The 15,263-nt window shown below is 39.0% G+C and overlaps 1 protein-coding gene across 6 annotated transcripts in view; it reads left to right on the forward strand.

Annotated features, from left to right (window-relative positions):
- The window catches only part of ADAMTS3 (ADAM metallopeptidase with thrombospondin type 1 motif 3), a 258,656-nt gene that overhangs the window by 33,386 nt on the left and 210,007 nt on the right, over window positions 1-15,263 (forward strand). Inside the window, exons 1-2 of one of the 6 annotated variants that reach the window (XM_042984400.1) lie at window positions 162-247; window positions 8,730-8,857. The exons of 4 other annotated variants lie outside the window; for them this stretch is intronic. Coding sequence is in view for 1 of the 2 variants with exons in the window: in XM_042984399.1 (XP_042840333.1) it covers window positions 14,582-14,638 (57 nt within the window). In the remaining variant the exon portion in view is untranslated. Of the gene's footprint in view, window positions 1-161; window positions 248-8,729; window positions 8,858-14,571; window positions 14,639-15,263 lie in introns of those variants that run through there. One more of the 6 variants, XM_042984399.1, reaches the window with a different exon arrangement.

The raw sequence follows: 15,263 nt of genomic DNA on the forward strand, positions 1-15,263 counted from the left end.
CTCTCCCTTGGATATGCTGTTAGGGAAGTACCTACAAAGCTTCTTCAACACAGGAAGGTGGTACCAGCTCTGTTGATGTCTTTCCCCGGAAGAGCTCTTCATGTGTTGCATATGTGGAATATGCACCTCAAGTTGAGAATCCTTATTCTCCCCAAGGGGCCTCAAACCTCGGTGGGCACCAGCATCTGCCGGACAGCTTTGTTAAGACATGGATTGCTTGGTACTACCTCAGCTTCTGATTTAGCAGGTCTGTGGAGGGGTCCAAAAGTTTGCATTTCTTTTTTGTTAATGTTTGTTTTTATTTGTGTGTGTGTGTGTGTGTGTGTGTGTGTGTGTGTGAGAGAGAGAGAGAGAGAGAGAGAGTGAGAGAGAGAGAGAGAGAGAGAGAGAGAGAGAGAGAGTTCAATGGGGAGGAGCAGAGAGAGAAGGGGACAGAGGATCCGAAGCGGGCTCTGCCCTGACAGCAGAGAGCCCGATGTGGGGCTTAACTCACCAACCATGAGATCATGACTTGAGCTAAAGTCGGACGCTCAACTGACTGAGCCACCCAGGTCCCCCTAAAAGTTTGCATTTCTAACAAGTTTTCAGTTAATGCCAGACTCCATGACTCAACTGTTCCATGTCTGTGTGCAATGATATTGGATACTGGTTCTTCCCAACTGACCTGCTTTCTCTGGTAAGGAATTACAACTTTTCCTTTTTTTTTTTTTTTTTTTTTGGTCTGTAGTACTACCTTGGCCCTAGCCCACTGCCCAGTCATAATCCCAGCCAGGTTGACTCAGCATAGGTCAGTCCCAGATTGGATTAACTGTGCATAGCTACAACTTCCTCTCTTGGTCCCCTTGTCTGGAGGCTACATGTTCTTTGGAAGCACCAGTGAGTGCCATCCCCAGACCATGTTCTGGCAGAGTATAGAAACTATCTGAATATGGACAAGCCACCTTAATATGTCTGATCCTTGGGTTCCTTCTATGATTCATGGAAAGATTTCCTGATGGTAAGTGGAACTTTGAAGTGGATGCCCATAAATTATTTAGTAGCCAGTAAGAAGTGCTTGTAAGGTTCTAAAGCCACTTTGCCTTCAAGAACTGGTGGTGGGGCTATGAGTCAACACAGAGGCCTTAAGATCTTCAGTTGTCCTGTGCTTTGACAGTCTGGAGCCATCTCTCTCCTTAAGTTCCATGAGTCAACCTTGCACTGTGTCCATATACCAGTTACACCAGCTCTGTGCTTTAGCCACACTCTTCTGTATCTACACTCTGAACTTTGATGGTCTTATCTGACTTTATGGCTTCAGATATCATCTATACAATGATTACTCCACATGTTGGCCCTTTCCTCTGAGCTCCAGACTTGTCTGTGTATCTTGCTGCCTACCCAGCATCCCCAGCTGGATGTCTAAAAGCCATCTCAGATTTAAAAGGGCCGAAGATCAACCCTTAATAGCCATGACTACATGATTTTCTCCATAAAGTCTGGGTAACTATTTCTTAGTCCAAAAACCGTAGTCCACCAAAAATGCTAGATTCCTTTTATTTCCTCATCCCTCTCATCGGATCCATAGTCTTAAGATTTTTCTGTAAAACATGTTCTGAATCTACTTCTTAAATCAAAGTGCTACAACTTTGGTCCAAAACACTGTCATATCTTCCCTGGATAGTATAGTGAACTCCTAACTGGTATTTTTGTTCTATTTTGCCCCTCTTCATCCTCCACATTGGAGTTGAAGTGAACTTTCTAAATTTGATGAACTTTGTTTAAAAGCCTTTAGCGGGCATGGGAATCTCATGGAGGACTTGTCAAAACATAGATTTCCTGGTGGCACCTGGGGTTTCTGACTCAGCAGGTCTGCATAGGAGCCTGACAGTTTGCTTCCCTAACAAGCTCCCAGGTGACACTACATTTTGGGAAGCAGTGTTCTATAAAATCTAATCTTAGCATACTTCTCTGATACTATTCCCTTGTTCACTGTATTTCAGCCACACTGGTCTTCCTTTCGTCAATCCTATAGTCCAAAGTTTCCCTTTCTCTGGTCTTTTGGAAATGCTGCTTTTTTTTCCTACTCAGAATATTCTGTAAATAGAGGTTCCTACACACCATTTTGAGTTAACTAAAATTCCATTTCCTCAAAAAGGATTTTCCTGGCCATTTGCTAAAATAGCAACCCTAGTCACTCTACACTATACTAGTGTTTTTAATCTTATTTGTATCCCTTATTGGCATCTCAAATTTATCTTGAATTAGTTTTATACATTTATTGTTGGGAGAGCATAGCTTTTTGTACTGAGGATGAGAAGTCTTTCCTCTGGATCTTTAACTATGCTTGGCACACAGTAAGTGCTCAAAAATCAGTATTAATAGACTATAGAGTATAAATATTAGAATGGGGAATTGAGTACCACTTTTGAAAGGTGAATTATAGATCTCTCTTTAATGTGTTTAGAATTCCCTTTTTGTAACTTTCACAAGTGAAGCGAGTGCTATGAACTTCAAAGTTTAAGGTTCCTAAGATTTCATATAAATCAACTGTATCCTTCTGAATAGTATTTTAGTGCTGTGGTTTTCATAACTTTTTTTTTCTTCTCATATTTTCTCTCCCCTTCTTTCACATAGAAGTAGTGATGGGGCAACATCATCTTGACCCAAACCCATACTTAAATTCATAATAGAGGTATAGTGTGTCTCTTAAATTACTTTACTCTTGTTAAGCAACAGAAATAGATACAAATCAGCATGGCAACTTATTGCTTAAAAAAAGATATAATTTTTAAAAAGGGATTATGAAAATATTATCCTTTGGATAAATTCCTTGGAAGAAAACAAAATATCCTTTACTGACTTTCCAGTCAAGGTTGTTACTATAGCAACCTATAGTTCTCCTTTCTGAGGGCTGGTCACACATAAATTATTTGTTTAATGCCTTTTTCCCCTGTGCTGAACTAGAAACTCCATGAGAATTGGAACTGTGTCTGTAATGCTTACTCCTGGTATCCATAAAACTAAACACCATTCTTGATATATAGTAGGTACACAATAAATATCTGATGAGTTTCTGAATGAATGAAGACACCAAATGTAAGTTCCATGGCTCTGTAATCTGCTTGCCGCCACCTTCCAGGTTTCATGAACCTTAATGGAAGAAATGCTTCCTCTGTGTAGAATCCCTCTCCGGCCTTCCCCGTTGGTACCCAGAACTCTGCTTTGTAACTTTTTCATTTCTTTTTGTGGTTTCTCCTTGATGGAATGTTATAAAGATTCTCAAGCCAAGTACAAAAAGCCACACCTCTTTGGTTTCTTGGATAGCTTGACTTCTTCTAGGCAAGTGCTAGTTTTTCCAACTTTTGTGTCTCTTGGTAACTCCCAGGATTCTTTGTATTCCTGTGAGTGAATTCTCTCTCTGCTTCTTAGGAGAGAACAAATAGATTCATTAATACCTGTCTAACTCATTCATTCATTCAATAAGTATTTATTGAGTATCTACCATGTGCTGTATACTTTCAGTGCTGGGGACGCAACAATGAGCAGAAGCAGACATAGTATTTGCCCCATGGAGCTTATCTTAGATAGAGTGGGAAATAGAGACATTACTTCTTAGACACCCAACTGGCTAAATAAAGATATAAAGGACAGGGACATTGTTTTTTGAAAAAGGCAACAAAGTCATCAGACCTAGGCTAGGGGTCAGGGAAAGTTTCCTGGAAATGATAGGTGAGCTGAATTTTAAAACATGAATAGGAATTCCCTAGATATGGCACCTTGTGAGCACATTTTATGAAGAGGACAAGGAGACTATGGAGACAGATTATCAGAGTTGGTTGAGATAAAATTTATTTTCCAGAAGAAAACTAACTGTCACAGTCCTCCTGAGCTACTATAAATGTTTTTGTCATAATACTAATACCAGTTAAGGTCTTTGAGCATGAACTCTGTGTGCCAGGCATAGATTTGTCTTTTACAGGAATTATCTTAATCCTGACAACAGTTCCTGTTTATGGCTTAGGAATCCAGAGAAGTGAGTGTCTTGTCTTTGTCTCATGGAAGACCTTGATACCTGCATTCAGAGCCTGTGCCCTTGTTACCTAATCCTGGTTCTCAGTGGGTATTCCTAATATTTCTGGTAGCTCGGGTAACCTGAATTCAAACACAGACACATTTATGGATCTCTCGTTATATATATATTCCCTAGCTATCTACATATGTATACAAAGATGTATGTGTGTATGTTTACATGAAATAGTCCATGTGGGTATTTAGGTGTGTGTATACATAACGTATGCACACACATAATTACATATACATATCAGTATATTTTGATGTTGAAAATTGAATATAAGGATTTGAAATAAAGCAACTTAATTGTGGAAAATTTGCTGGATGGGATAGATGACTACTAGTAATTAATAAATGGCACTGAGCTCTTTTGTATCAAGTTTGGGGGCCTAACCACAGCAGGCGTGTGAATTCATTAGGACAAGTGAGAATCTGCTGTGTCTAGCCTTATCCTCTGTTGCTAAAGCAGCTCATCTCCATTCACAGTAGCTGCTTATAGCTTTAAATAGCATGCCCTGGACTCTCTCTGCCAACTCTTCTCAAGCCAGCCAGGGTTACTGTGAGGCCAGGGTTGCACGGACGACGCGGTCTGTACGAGGCCAGGGAAGGGGTTAGTGAATTGGCCAGCTGCCTGGGCACTGGTGTAGGGAAGCCATGGCGCAGTGCAGCAATTTCCTGCTTGGGGTGAAGCCCTAGAAGGCTGGTGCAGCCTAATCCTGGACTCTTCAATTCTTTTGTGACAACTCACTGCCCCCCTGCTGCACCCCGAGTTTCTTTTAGGGGAGAATTTGATTTACACTATTCACAGGTACATGGGGATGATTTAGCGTCCTCCACCCTTCACTCCCAGCTTAGAGTCATTTTACTTGGAATTTATACTCTTAGAAAACTGGAATATCATACTCTCCAGCTATGAGTTTCTAGCATAGAGCGATCACATTAGCAACTGAGCATACTTACTCCTGATGGACACTGAAAGACTGGGAGAAAGCACAGATGTGTGTGTGTGGGGGGGTACTATAAACATTAACGATGTCTCAGGGAGGGCATGAAGGATCAAGCAATGCCTGGGAAAGTAGACCATCAGGAAGGAGATGAACTTAAGTCTGGTCTTGACCTTGCCCACTTCTCTTTCTTTGGAGGGTGAGGGCAAAAGAAAGTGAGCAAACTTATTCCCAAACTTGCTTAATTTAAGTGTCCCTTCTACTAAGGTGATTGAACTATTCCACACTAAAGTACAGCTGATAACTAGCTTCTTTTCTGATTATCCTAATTGTCTCAGTAGTTTTGCTTTATCTTTCAAGTTCAGGTGTCTCTCTAACAATTGGTGGAGTTTCAGGGAGAAATTTGAGGACGGGGGTGGGTGGGGGAGCACTTCTTAGTGGAAGGGACATCTGGTCACTGCTTATTTCTGGGTCTTTTATCTGATGTATGTGGTTATATAGGGCTTGTCTGTCATGGAGTACCCTTCCTAAATGAAGTGGGATCTCTCAAAGGAGAAGCATTTACTCTCACTAAATGGGATGGGGTCCTAGGGCTATCTCTGAACAGGTGCCCTTCCCAGGGTGGCCCACCCTGGAGCTGTGAGCATGCAGACCAGGGGAACATAAAGTCACGTGGGTCTTCTCAGAGTGGTAGTTAGAGTGCTACTGGTCCCTTGGCTGTCGTAGAGTCATTCCTGTTGTTTTATAGGTGAGGGAAAAGATGCCCAGAGAACTTGGGTGATGAAATCAGCGTCACACGTTTCTGATTAGCAGCAGAGAAAGAACTGGAATCCAGGTTGCACAATTCCTGTCTCCAGTGTTGTCCCTACCTACCACCTGGTTATGAATCCAGAGCACGTCTGAGAGGTCTTAGGGCAGCTTCCCTTTCCTTCCAGTTCTATTTTTTCCCTTCTCCTCAGCCGACTCAAATGCTTGGTTTGGCAATATAAAACTATTGTCCATTTCTGTATTTTATTTGAGCTGGCTGCCCTGTGTCTCGTTCTCATGAAGCATAATACCAGTTATGTACTTCAGAAAATGCATATCACATGAACAAGACACGTTTTGTTTATTAACAATGAAGAGAGCATACTGGTTAAGTGCAGAGACTCTGGAGTTAACAGTATAACTTCACCACTTGCTAGGCATGAAACCACTTTTAAGTCTCATTTTCTCATTAGTAAAATGGTGATAATAAATAATAACATAACTATAATAAAACCTGTTTCGTGGATTATTGAGCAGTAAAAAAATCCACGTAAGCACTTAGTACAGTGCCTAGGATGTAAGTACTCAGTAAAGTTAATTATTATTACTCTTTTTAAATATGCTCAGTTTTTTTTTTTTAAAGTTTATTTGTTTATTTTGACAGAGATAACAGCGAGCCAGTGTGAACAGGGGAGGAGCAGAGAGAGAGAATCCTAAGCAGGCTCTGCACGGTCAGTGCAGAGCCTGATGCGGGGCCCATCTCATGAACTGTGAAATCATGACCTGAGCCAAAGCCAAGAGTCTGATACTTAACTCACTGAGCCACCCAGCTGCCCCAATATGCTCAGTTTTTATAGTTTTTTACACATACATCATTGTCCTTGCCTCAACTTTAAAAATCAGAATGTTGTCAACATGTGCTTATTTAGAAAGAATCTAGTGTTGTCACAAACAGAATAGCAGATCTGTGACAATTTTGAGGGTCAGGTGTGTATAGATGCCTGCACACTTTCTGCTGTCTTCCTGCCTGTCCTCCTCCCTCCACATCCTTCTTCACTTTCTCTTTTTGTTGCAGTCTCTCCCTTTCTCTTTCTTTTGAAAGGACTTGAGCATATCATGTATTAGGGCGATGCCAGCTGAATCATTTAAGGAAAGATCTGAGCAAAAAGCATGGGAGGGAAGCTAAAAGGAATCTTTTCAAGTATATGAACTGAACAAGATTAAACACTTGGGAAATAAAGGTTGCTTTAAAGTTATTGGCAGTTGAAGCTTAAAAGGAAATGCATTAGGTTATACTGTTCTAGTTTCCTGATGATAGAAAACAAGATATATTAAATCTTGCAAATTATTATTTTCCAGTTAGGGCTAAATTAAAATTACAGCAATTGTAGATGCTACTTATGTAAATCAAACTTTGATCAATTACCTGTACTTAATAGACAACTCAATATTTGCATTTTGAAGTCACATTTTCATGTTATTGTTGTCTTTTAATATGGTCTTTTTTTTAATGTTTATTTATTTTTGAGAGAGAGAGCATAAGCAGGGAAGGGATAGAGAGAGAGGGAGACACAGAATCCGAAGCAGGTTCCAGGTTCTGAGCTGTCAGCACAGAGTCCGATGAGAGGCTTCAACCCACAAACCATGTGATCATGACCTGAGCTAAAGTTGGGCACTTAACCGACTGAGCAACACCCCCCCCCCCCACAGGTGCCCAATATGGTCTTATTATAATTAGGTTATATATTAAAGATATTATTCAGATTATGCATGGAAATAACTTGGTGTCAAAATGAGTCACGTTTGAGTGAGCTGAATATTGATATTTTCACTAATTTTTTGAAATAACAGGGGCAATAAGGATGAGCCATGCAATTATTTGTAAAAAATTAAAATTTTTTCCTTATAAATTATCCATATTTAGTCTTAATTAAAATTTAATGTAATGTGCAGAATTGCTTCACATGTTACCTTATACAAAGTAGCCAATAAATTTTCTTGTAGATTTTATTCTAATCTGAGAGTGACATTTGCATACAATTTTACTGTTTGGTTTAATTTGCCTTCGTAATACTGGAAAACAAAATGCTTGTAAAATTCATAGGACAACATTGTCCTTTTGTAAAATGTTAATTGTGTAAATAGGTAAGAATTCTAGAAACTGTGCTTTTCAGGAAAAAGAACAGTTATTACTCTGGACCTGCATTACCTTTATAAAGTCGTAAAGAAATTGCTTCGAAATTCACTGGAAGTAGAATTTTTTTTCTTTTGATTCATGTGCCAAATGTAGATTCAATTTACATTCTGCCTGCATTTTTCTTCTTTTCTCTTACTCTCTTATTTCTTCTTCTTTTATTTCTCTTCTCTTATTTTCTCTTTAGACTAGACAGGTCGTTACTCTTTGCTGTATGAGAGATTCTTGGGTAATAATGCCCAAGAGTCCTATAAAGTTAACAATTAGCTTATTAAATTTCAGACATTATTATTCTCTCTTATTCATTTTGATAGAAGGGTCCTATCTGAAAATATAAGATACTATTATTTTCTGTATGGTGGGGTTATGGTTGGGATTTTATATTTTTAAGACTTAAAACAATTCTCTTAAACAATTGCTAGTGTTGGGAAACTAGCTCACTTTCATATTTGCTCAGCCTTAGATATTTCTAATTCTTTTTTTTTTAAGTTTGAAGCTAACGTTTTAACTTTTATAATGGTTTTAACCTTTTAAAAATGTTTTAACAGTTTTAACATTGTCAGAAATGAAGACTGTTCTTTTTTTGTTGGGTATGATTCACTTCTGTGCTAGTTTCCAAGAGAGCTGTTACACAAAGTGCAGTGATTGAACAGAACAGAACCTATGTGGGGGAGATGTAAGAGTTCAATTTGATAGGTATAATCATCCTGTATTTATTCTAAAGTTGGTAATGAGACTGGTCTGATTTCAGAGGATCACTGCTTTCTCACCACAGTATCTGATATGAATTATAGACTTTGTAGGTGGCTTGGATACCCTTTCTGGTTTGGGCCTCTGACTCTCAACTAACCTTAAGTGTTCTGTGAACGTGTCCTCAACATGCAACCGTTCTATCATCTCGTGAAATTATTCCTAAGACAAGGTAAGAGGTGCTGCTTAACCTGTTCTGAGAGAGAGATTTCATGGAAGTGAAATGTAAGTTGAATGAGGAGAAACTGACTGGATTAAGTTTTATATAGTTTATTTGCAGACTGGAACCAGGTGTTTAAAAGATCAGGAATTGTGGTCAATATTGAGGATGAAGTTTGGCCCACCACATCTATTCAGAAGGTCAATGGTGGGAGGAAAGATTTTCAGTCTGTTTTTCCAATTATGGGTTTGTGTGTAGGAGAAAGCGTGTACCATTTCCTGTTTGATGGAGAAATGCCCCTTCCTTGGGGTCTTCTTTGATTGTATTGGTTCCAGCAATTTAAGCTGCCATGTCACTGAAACTTCATTTTTACAAAGTCCCCAATGTATTTACTTCAAATTCTTGACTTATCTTTCCCTGTATGGTTAAGGGGACATTTAAAGCTCTATTTTATTAAAAACAATTTTTAAAAAATGTTTATTTTCGAGAGAGAGAGAGAGAGAACGAGAGAGAGAGTGTGAGCACAAGTGGGGGAGGGGCAGAGAGAGGGAGACACAGAATCTGAAGCAAGCTCCAGGTTCTGAGCTGTCAGCACAGAGCCTGAAGCGGGGCTTGAACCCACAAGCCGTGAGATCATGACCTGAGCTGGAGTCAGACACTTAACTGACTGAGCCACCCAGGAACCCCCTAAAGCTCTATTTTAGTGGGAAGTTTGAGAGCATCTCAGACAGAAATCTAGATACCTATTCTGAGTTTACTTCAGAGATCTAGGTAGAACAATGCTATAGTTAATTAGCCTAGGAACTTGTTAAGGTCATTTTTTTTGCTTACTGAAAGTATTCATTTCTTTGTGGTTACTATAACTTGAATTTTCTGGTAACTGTTCTTTATTATAGTAATAGAGGTAAATAATTAAAAGCTGTGAATAACTTCAATTGAAATAGAGGAAATTATTGAGAAGGAAAATTTAGGTAATGTACAGTATTTGGGATTCTTTTAAATATAATTTAAGATATAGGTACTTTTGAGGATATTTCTTTGTAGAATTTGTTTTGGAACAAGTATATCTAGCATTTACAATGAGAATAATATAAACTAACATTTATTGAGTACTGATTACTTGCTAGACTCTCTGTTAAGTACTATATATGTATTATGTTTAATAACAACCCTGTAGACTAGGTACCAAGTTCTCATTCCTACCTTTTTAAACTGATTTCAAAAGACACTTGCTATTGTAAGGTAGTTTGAATATTAGAAAACTAGGGAAAAGACGTTATGATCACTGTGTAGAACTAAGCTCAAATAGTTATAGGCCTGGATTATCTGACATAAAGATTATAAATATTTGGATTAATTTTTTAAAAGTTTATTTATTTTGAGAGAGAGAGCACACGCATACTCACACAATTGGGGGTGGGGCAGAGAGCAAGGGGGACAGAGAGAATCCCAAGCAGGCTCTGCACTGTCAACACAGAGCCCTATGGGGGGCTTAGACTCACGAACTGTCAGATCATGACCTGAGCCAAAGTTAAGAGTCGGATGCTTAACTGACTGAGCAGTTTTTAAATATTGTTAAAATTTAAACGTTGTTAAATAATCCTTAATTTGGGCTGCTATTTTATTTTATCATTTCATTTCATTTCATTTCATTTTATTTCATTTTATTTTTGGAGCTGATCGTGTATTAGAAACTAGGTGAAATGTTTTGGTGAGGATATGCGTTATTTAAACACGGATTTTTTGGAGTTTACTATAGAGCAAGGAATAGTGACTACACTTTGAGTGTGGGCAGAATGTGGGGCATAGCTGATAGACAGGTTGGGTGAGCCCAGGAGAAGCCTATTGCATGAAAATCTGATGAGCCTCCTGGGAAAGAGCTTACCCCTCAAGAAAGAGGAATCAAGCTATTCTGAGCTTGACTTGGTCTTGGGCTTTGAGAGAGAGAACAGTTCTGAGCATAGAATAATAATGTTTGTTCTTCATTTTTTTTTTTTAACTGTTCTAGCCCTCAGTGGATTTATGTCTGAGCCCCATGGAAATATAGGAAGGCATATAAATAAAAACTGCAGTAACAGAAGCCTTGTTCACAAGTGTATGGGAAACATGTTTGGAGTCTCTGAACAATACTTGTGACTTGTATGGGCCTAGGAATCCCATGTCAATAGATCCAGGAGTTAGTGACATCTAAGTTATTACAGTTAATGAGACAATCCATGCCCATATATGGGTAAGGCCTGGTGACCTGGGAGTTATAGCAATGCATGTGGAAGGGAGATACTGAGAAAGTAAGGGAGAGGGGGAAGGGGAAAGAGGGAAGTGGGCATTCAGAGGACAGAATGATAAGAATGACTACTCCCACCTCCCATCCTAGGGGTCAAGGAAGACTTTAGGGAGGAGAGTCTTAAAGAATATTTAATGCAGAAGCAGAGAGAGATAGGAAAGAGAGGGCATGCCAGTCTGAATGGAGGAAAATATAGAAGTAAAGACATGGACATGGCAAATATGGGGAAGGGGAGGAAGATAGGAAAACTTTAGTTGGCTTCATCATGGCACATACAAGGAGCTTCCGAATGGCAATAAACAAGAGTGTCCTGATTGGAATTATATTCAAGAAGTAATTAAATAGGTTACATGGTGGGGAGTGAATCAGAAATGATGAAGAAGTGGTGGAGAGTAGTTTGAAGGCTCATGCAATAGCCACAATGTAACGATACGATACAATACAATACAATACAATACAATACAATACAATACAATACAATACAATAATGGGTAGTATGATTAGCAACTAGGGAAGTAGCTATGAATATAGTGGCAAGGGAAAGATTGTTTAACATTATTGAGTAGAATTCCTATGATTTGGCAACTAATTTGGATGGAGAGGGAGGGGGAGAGTGTGGGTAGGGGGATCACAGATAAGCTGAGAGTTTTGAGAAGGCAGGGCTGGAGAATATGGAAAACAGAAGGACAGGAGAAGAAAAACGTTCGATAAATTCCCCTTCAGACACACTGAGTGCACACATCCTGTGCAGGTGGAGATGTTTTGCAGACAGCTGGGGGCAGGGGAACTCTGGAGAGAGTGTATGGCCAGGGGGAGGAATTGGGAAGCCTGGGGCATAAAGGAGGAAACTGAAGCTGGGACAGTGGATAGACTTGAGAATATTCAGATAGGAGAGCTGAAGCATAGAGCCTCAGAGAATACCTACTTTCTAAGTTGACTTTTTTTTTGTATTAGCAATTTTAGGTTCATAGAAAAACTAGGTGGAAGGTACAGAGATTCTCCAAGTACCCTCTGCCCCCACATATGCAGAGAATACCTATGTTTAGGGAGCAGGAAGAGTGGGAGCCAGAGGAGGAGACAGAAAGCAGTGGCTGAGCAAAGGAAACAGAATTCTGAGGGTAGAAATGTTTATAGAAACTGAAGGATTTAAATTTAGGCTTAAGTTTAAATTGGTAAACAAAATTAAATTACATAATACATTTTGTTTCAAGTGCTGTTGTTAACTCAAATGATGCCAAAATAGTGTTCCTGGGAAGAAATTCTTATAGAATCCAGTCATGAATAGCTACTAGTCATCATGACTCAAGTATTGGTACCATGGAATTCTGTTTGTTCATGGCTGAATCAGCTAGCTGATATTTCAGAGCTTCTCTCTAAAAAAATGTAAAATATTTCTCCTAACCTTCTTTTTCTCAGCTACTAGAAAATCATTTAAATCTTCTTTGACTCATCTCCCCCAGGTTAAATATGACCATGCTCATTGTTTTCTACAGTTGCCTTGAAAGATATCTTAGAAAAGTAAAATGAAGATAACTTAGTTTTGCAGTCCATGAGTTATTGGTGGGAGATTTTGACTGCTAATCTGTTTCAGCCCTCCCACTCAGTCTGCTTATAGGCTTCTTCAGAACCATCACCAGGAATGAGTCATTGCTGAGACACAGAACAGAAGCTAACACTCAAAGTTCTTAGTAGTAGTGGTAGTAGTAGAGAGGAGACTTCAAGGGTAAGTGGAAGTATATTTATATTGAGGGACTTGCATGTTTTACTTTCAAGAGTTATGTGTGTTTTATAACGTGCGTGTTTTTGTTTATTGCAGTGCACAGGTGTACTTTTTAACATCTGGTGAGTGATACTGTGCATTTCCATGTTATTGTGTTATTTGTGTATACTTTAAGCCAAAAGTCACATACTTGATGTGAAAGGGCATATATGACTTTCAAAAATTAGCATAAATACATGGGCATAAATATTTATATTACCCATGGAGATGGGCAATAAAGTATTTGACATGCTGGTCAAAAGAGACAGGGCATTTAAGTCTCTATTAGGCGTTAATAACAAGAGATATCAAGTCCTTAGGTAGAAAATAGGCAAAGTGCTTATAGAGAATTTCATTTTGGGATAGTAGGATAAATGCAGGAGTGGCTCTTGATTTTCTGACAATCTAAAAGGATTTTATGGAGCATGTGGTGGGATTTTGTAGTGGTTTAAATGTCCATTGGACACATGCAAAGATGTTAAACATCACTCATCAGGGAAAAACAAATCAAAACCACAATGAGATATCACCATATACCTGCTGGAATGGCCAAAATTAACAACATAAGAAACAACAGGTGTTGCGAGGATGTGGAGAAAGGGGAACACTCTTGCACTGTTGGTGGGAATGCAAACTGGTGCAGACACTCTGGAAAACAGTATGGAGGTTCCTCAAAAAACTAAAAATAGAACTACCCTCCAATCCAGTGATTGCACTATCAGGTATTTACCCAAAGGATACAGAAATAGACCAATGTTTGTAGCAGCATTATCAACAATAGCCAAACCATGGAGAGATCCCAAATGTCCATTGAATGATGAATGGATAAAGATGTTCACACACACGCACACACACACGCACACACACACACACACACACACACACACACACAAACACACAAACACACACTCGAGTATTACTCAGCCACCAAAAAGAATGAAATCTTGCCATTTGCAATGATGTGAATGGAGCTTGAATGTATTATGCTAAGCGAAATAAGTCAATCAGCGAAAGACAGATATATGATTTCACTCATGTGGGATTTAGCAAAACAGATGAATATATGGGAAGGGGGGAAAGAGAAAAGAGGGAGGTGAACCACAAGAGACTCTTAATGATAGAGAACAAACTGAGGGTTGATGGAGGGAGGTGGATGGGAGATGGGCTAGATGGGTGCTGGGTACTAAGGAGGGCATTTGAGATGAGCACTGGGTATTGTATGTAAGTGATGAGTCACTGAATTCTACTCCTGAAACCATACTGCACTGTATATTAACTAACTAAAATTAAACAAACAAACCAACAAACAAATGGCTCATTGCGAAACAGTGCCCAAAAATAGTAGGTCAAAAAAAAGATGTGTTCTCAGCATATTCCACCCTTACTGGTTGGGTTTTGGTTGGGGGCAAGAGAAATAGTATTGGTTAACATGAAGAAAAATGGAATATAGTGGAAGTATATTAGGTGACTTACAGAATTTGAAGAAAAAGCTAAACAGCCAAGCTTTAAGAGGTCAGGAACAAGGATAGCTCAAGGGCTCTCAGCTGAAATCCATTTCTGGAACACTGGAATGGTTGGGTTCCAAATGTCACCATGGTGTATGGCCTTTCTCTAGATTCAGATTCTTAGGAGTGAAATTCCAATTAGGTCATCTTGAATTAGGTTACCCTTTGAAAGATAGCATGGTGATTAAATGGTCTACCAGGCTCACACAGACTGCAGAGGGGTCGCTCTCTGTAAGAGGCATGAGGTATGGCTACCATAAGATGGGAGCAGAGATGCTGGACAGGCAAACACAAGAAACCTGCCATAGGCAGAGAGGACACTTTGTAGTTCTTTAAAAAAAAGTGAAAATATGGGCTTGCATCGTCTCTGAAACTAAATTTGGAATTATGCATGCATACATATGCAGATATACATACGGATACATATTTTATACAGTGCTTTTGGATGATCTCTGCCACTTTTTTCCTTAATTTATTACTCTTATGGATGACATGCTGAGTGACATACTATAGGCTGCTTTTCTGGTCTCATAGAGAAAATTTAAAGAAATATAAGAGATCTCCAAAGACATATTAATATAGAGTATAATATGTGAGAGGTGCTGAGGTCAGTCTAATATGGAAAATCATTTTTTTGGTTATTAATGAAGACAGTTTATTTTCTTAGACAAGGAAGTGTCCTCACATAATTTTGTTTGAGTAGAAGTTGCATTGACTTACATGAATAGTCTTATCTAAGACTATAGTCTTATCTAAGAAGAGATTCCCCTGCTGAAATAAACTTTTCCTTCTGGTGTACTGTTTGCTTTCTGACCCAGGACTTGATTTACTATCATTAAAAACAACTACAGGGGTGCCTGGGTGGCTCAG

Source organism: Panthera tigris, chromosome B1 (assembly GCF_018350195.1).
Source record: "Panthera tigris isolate Pti1 chromosome B1, P.tigris_Pti1_mat1.1, whole genome shotgun sequence".
In the NCBI taxonomy this organism is placed as follows: domain Eukaryota; kingdom Metazoa; phylum Chordata; class Mammalia; order Carnivora; family Felidae; genus Panthera; species Panthera tigris.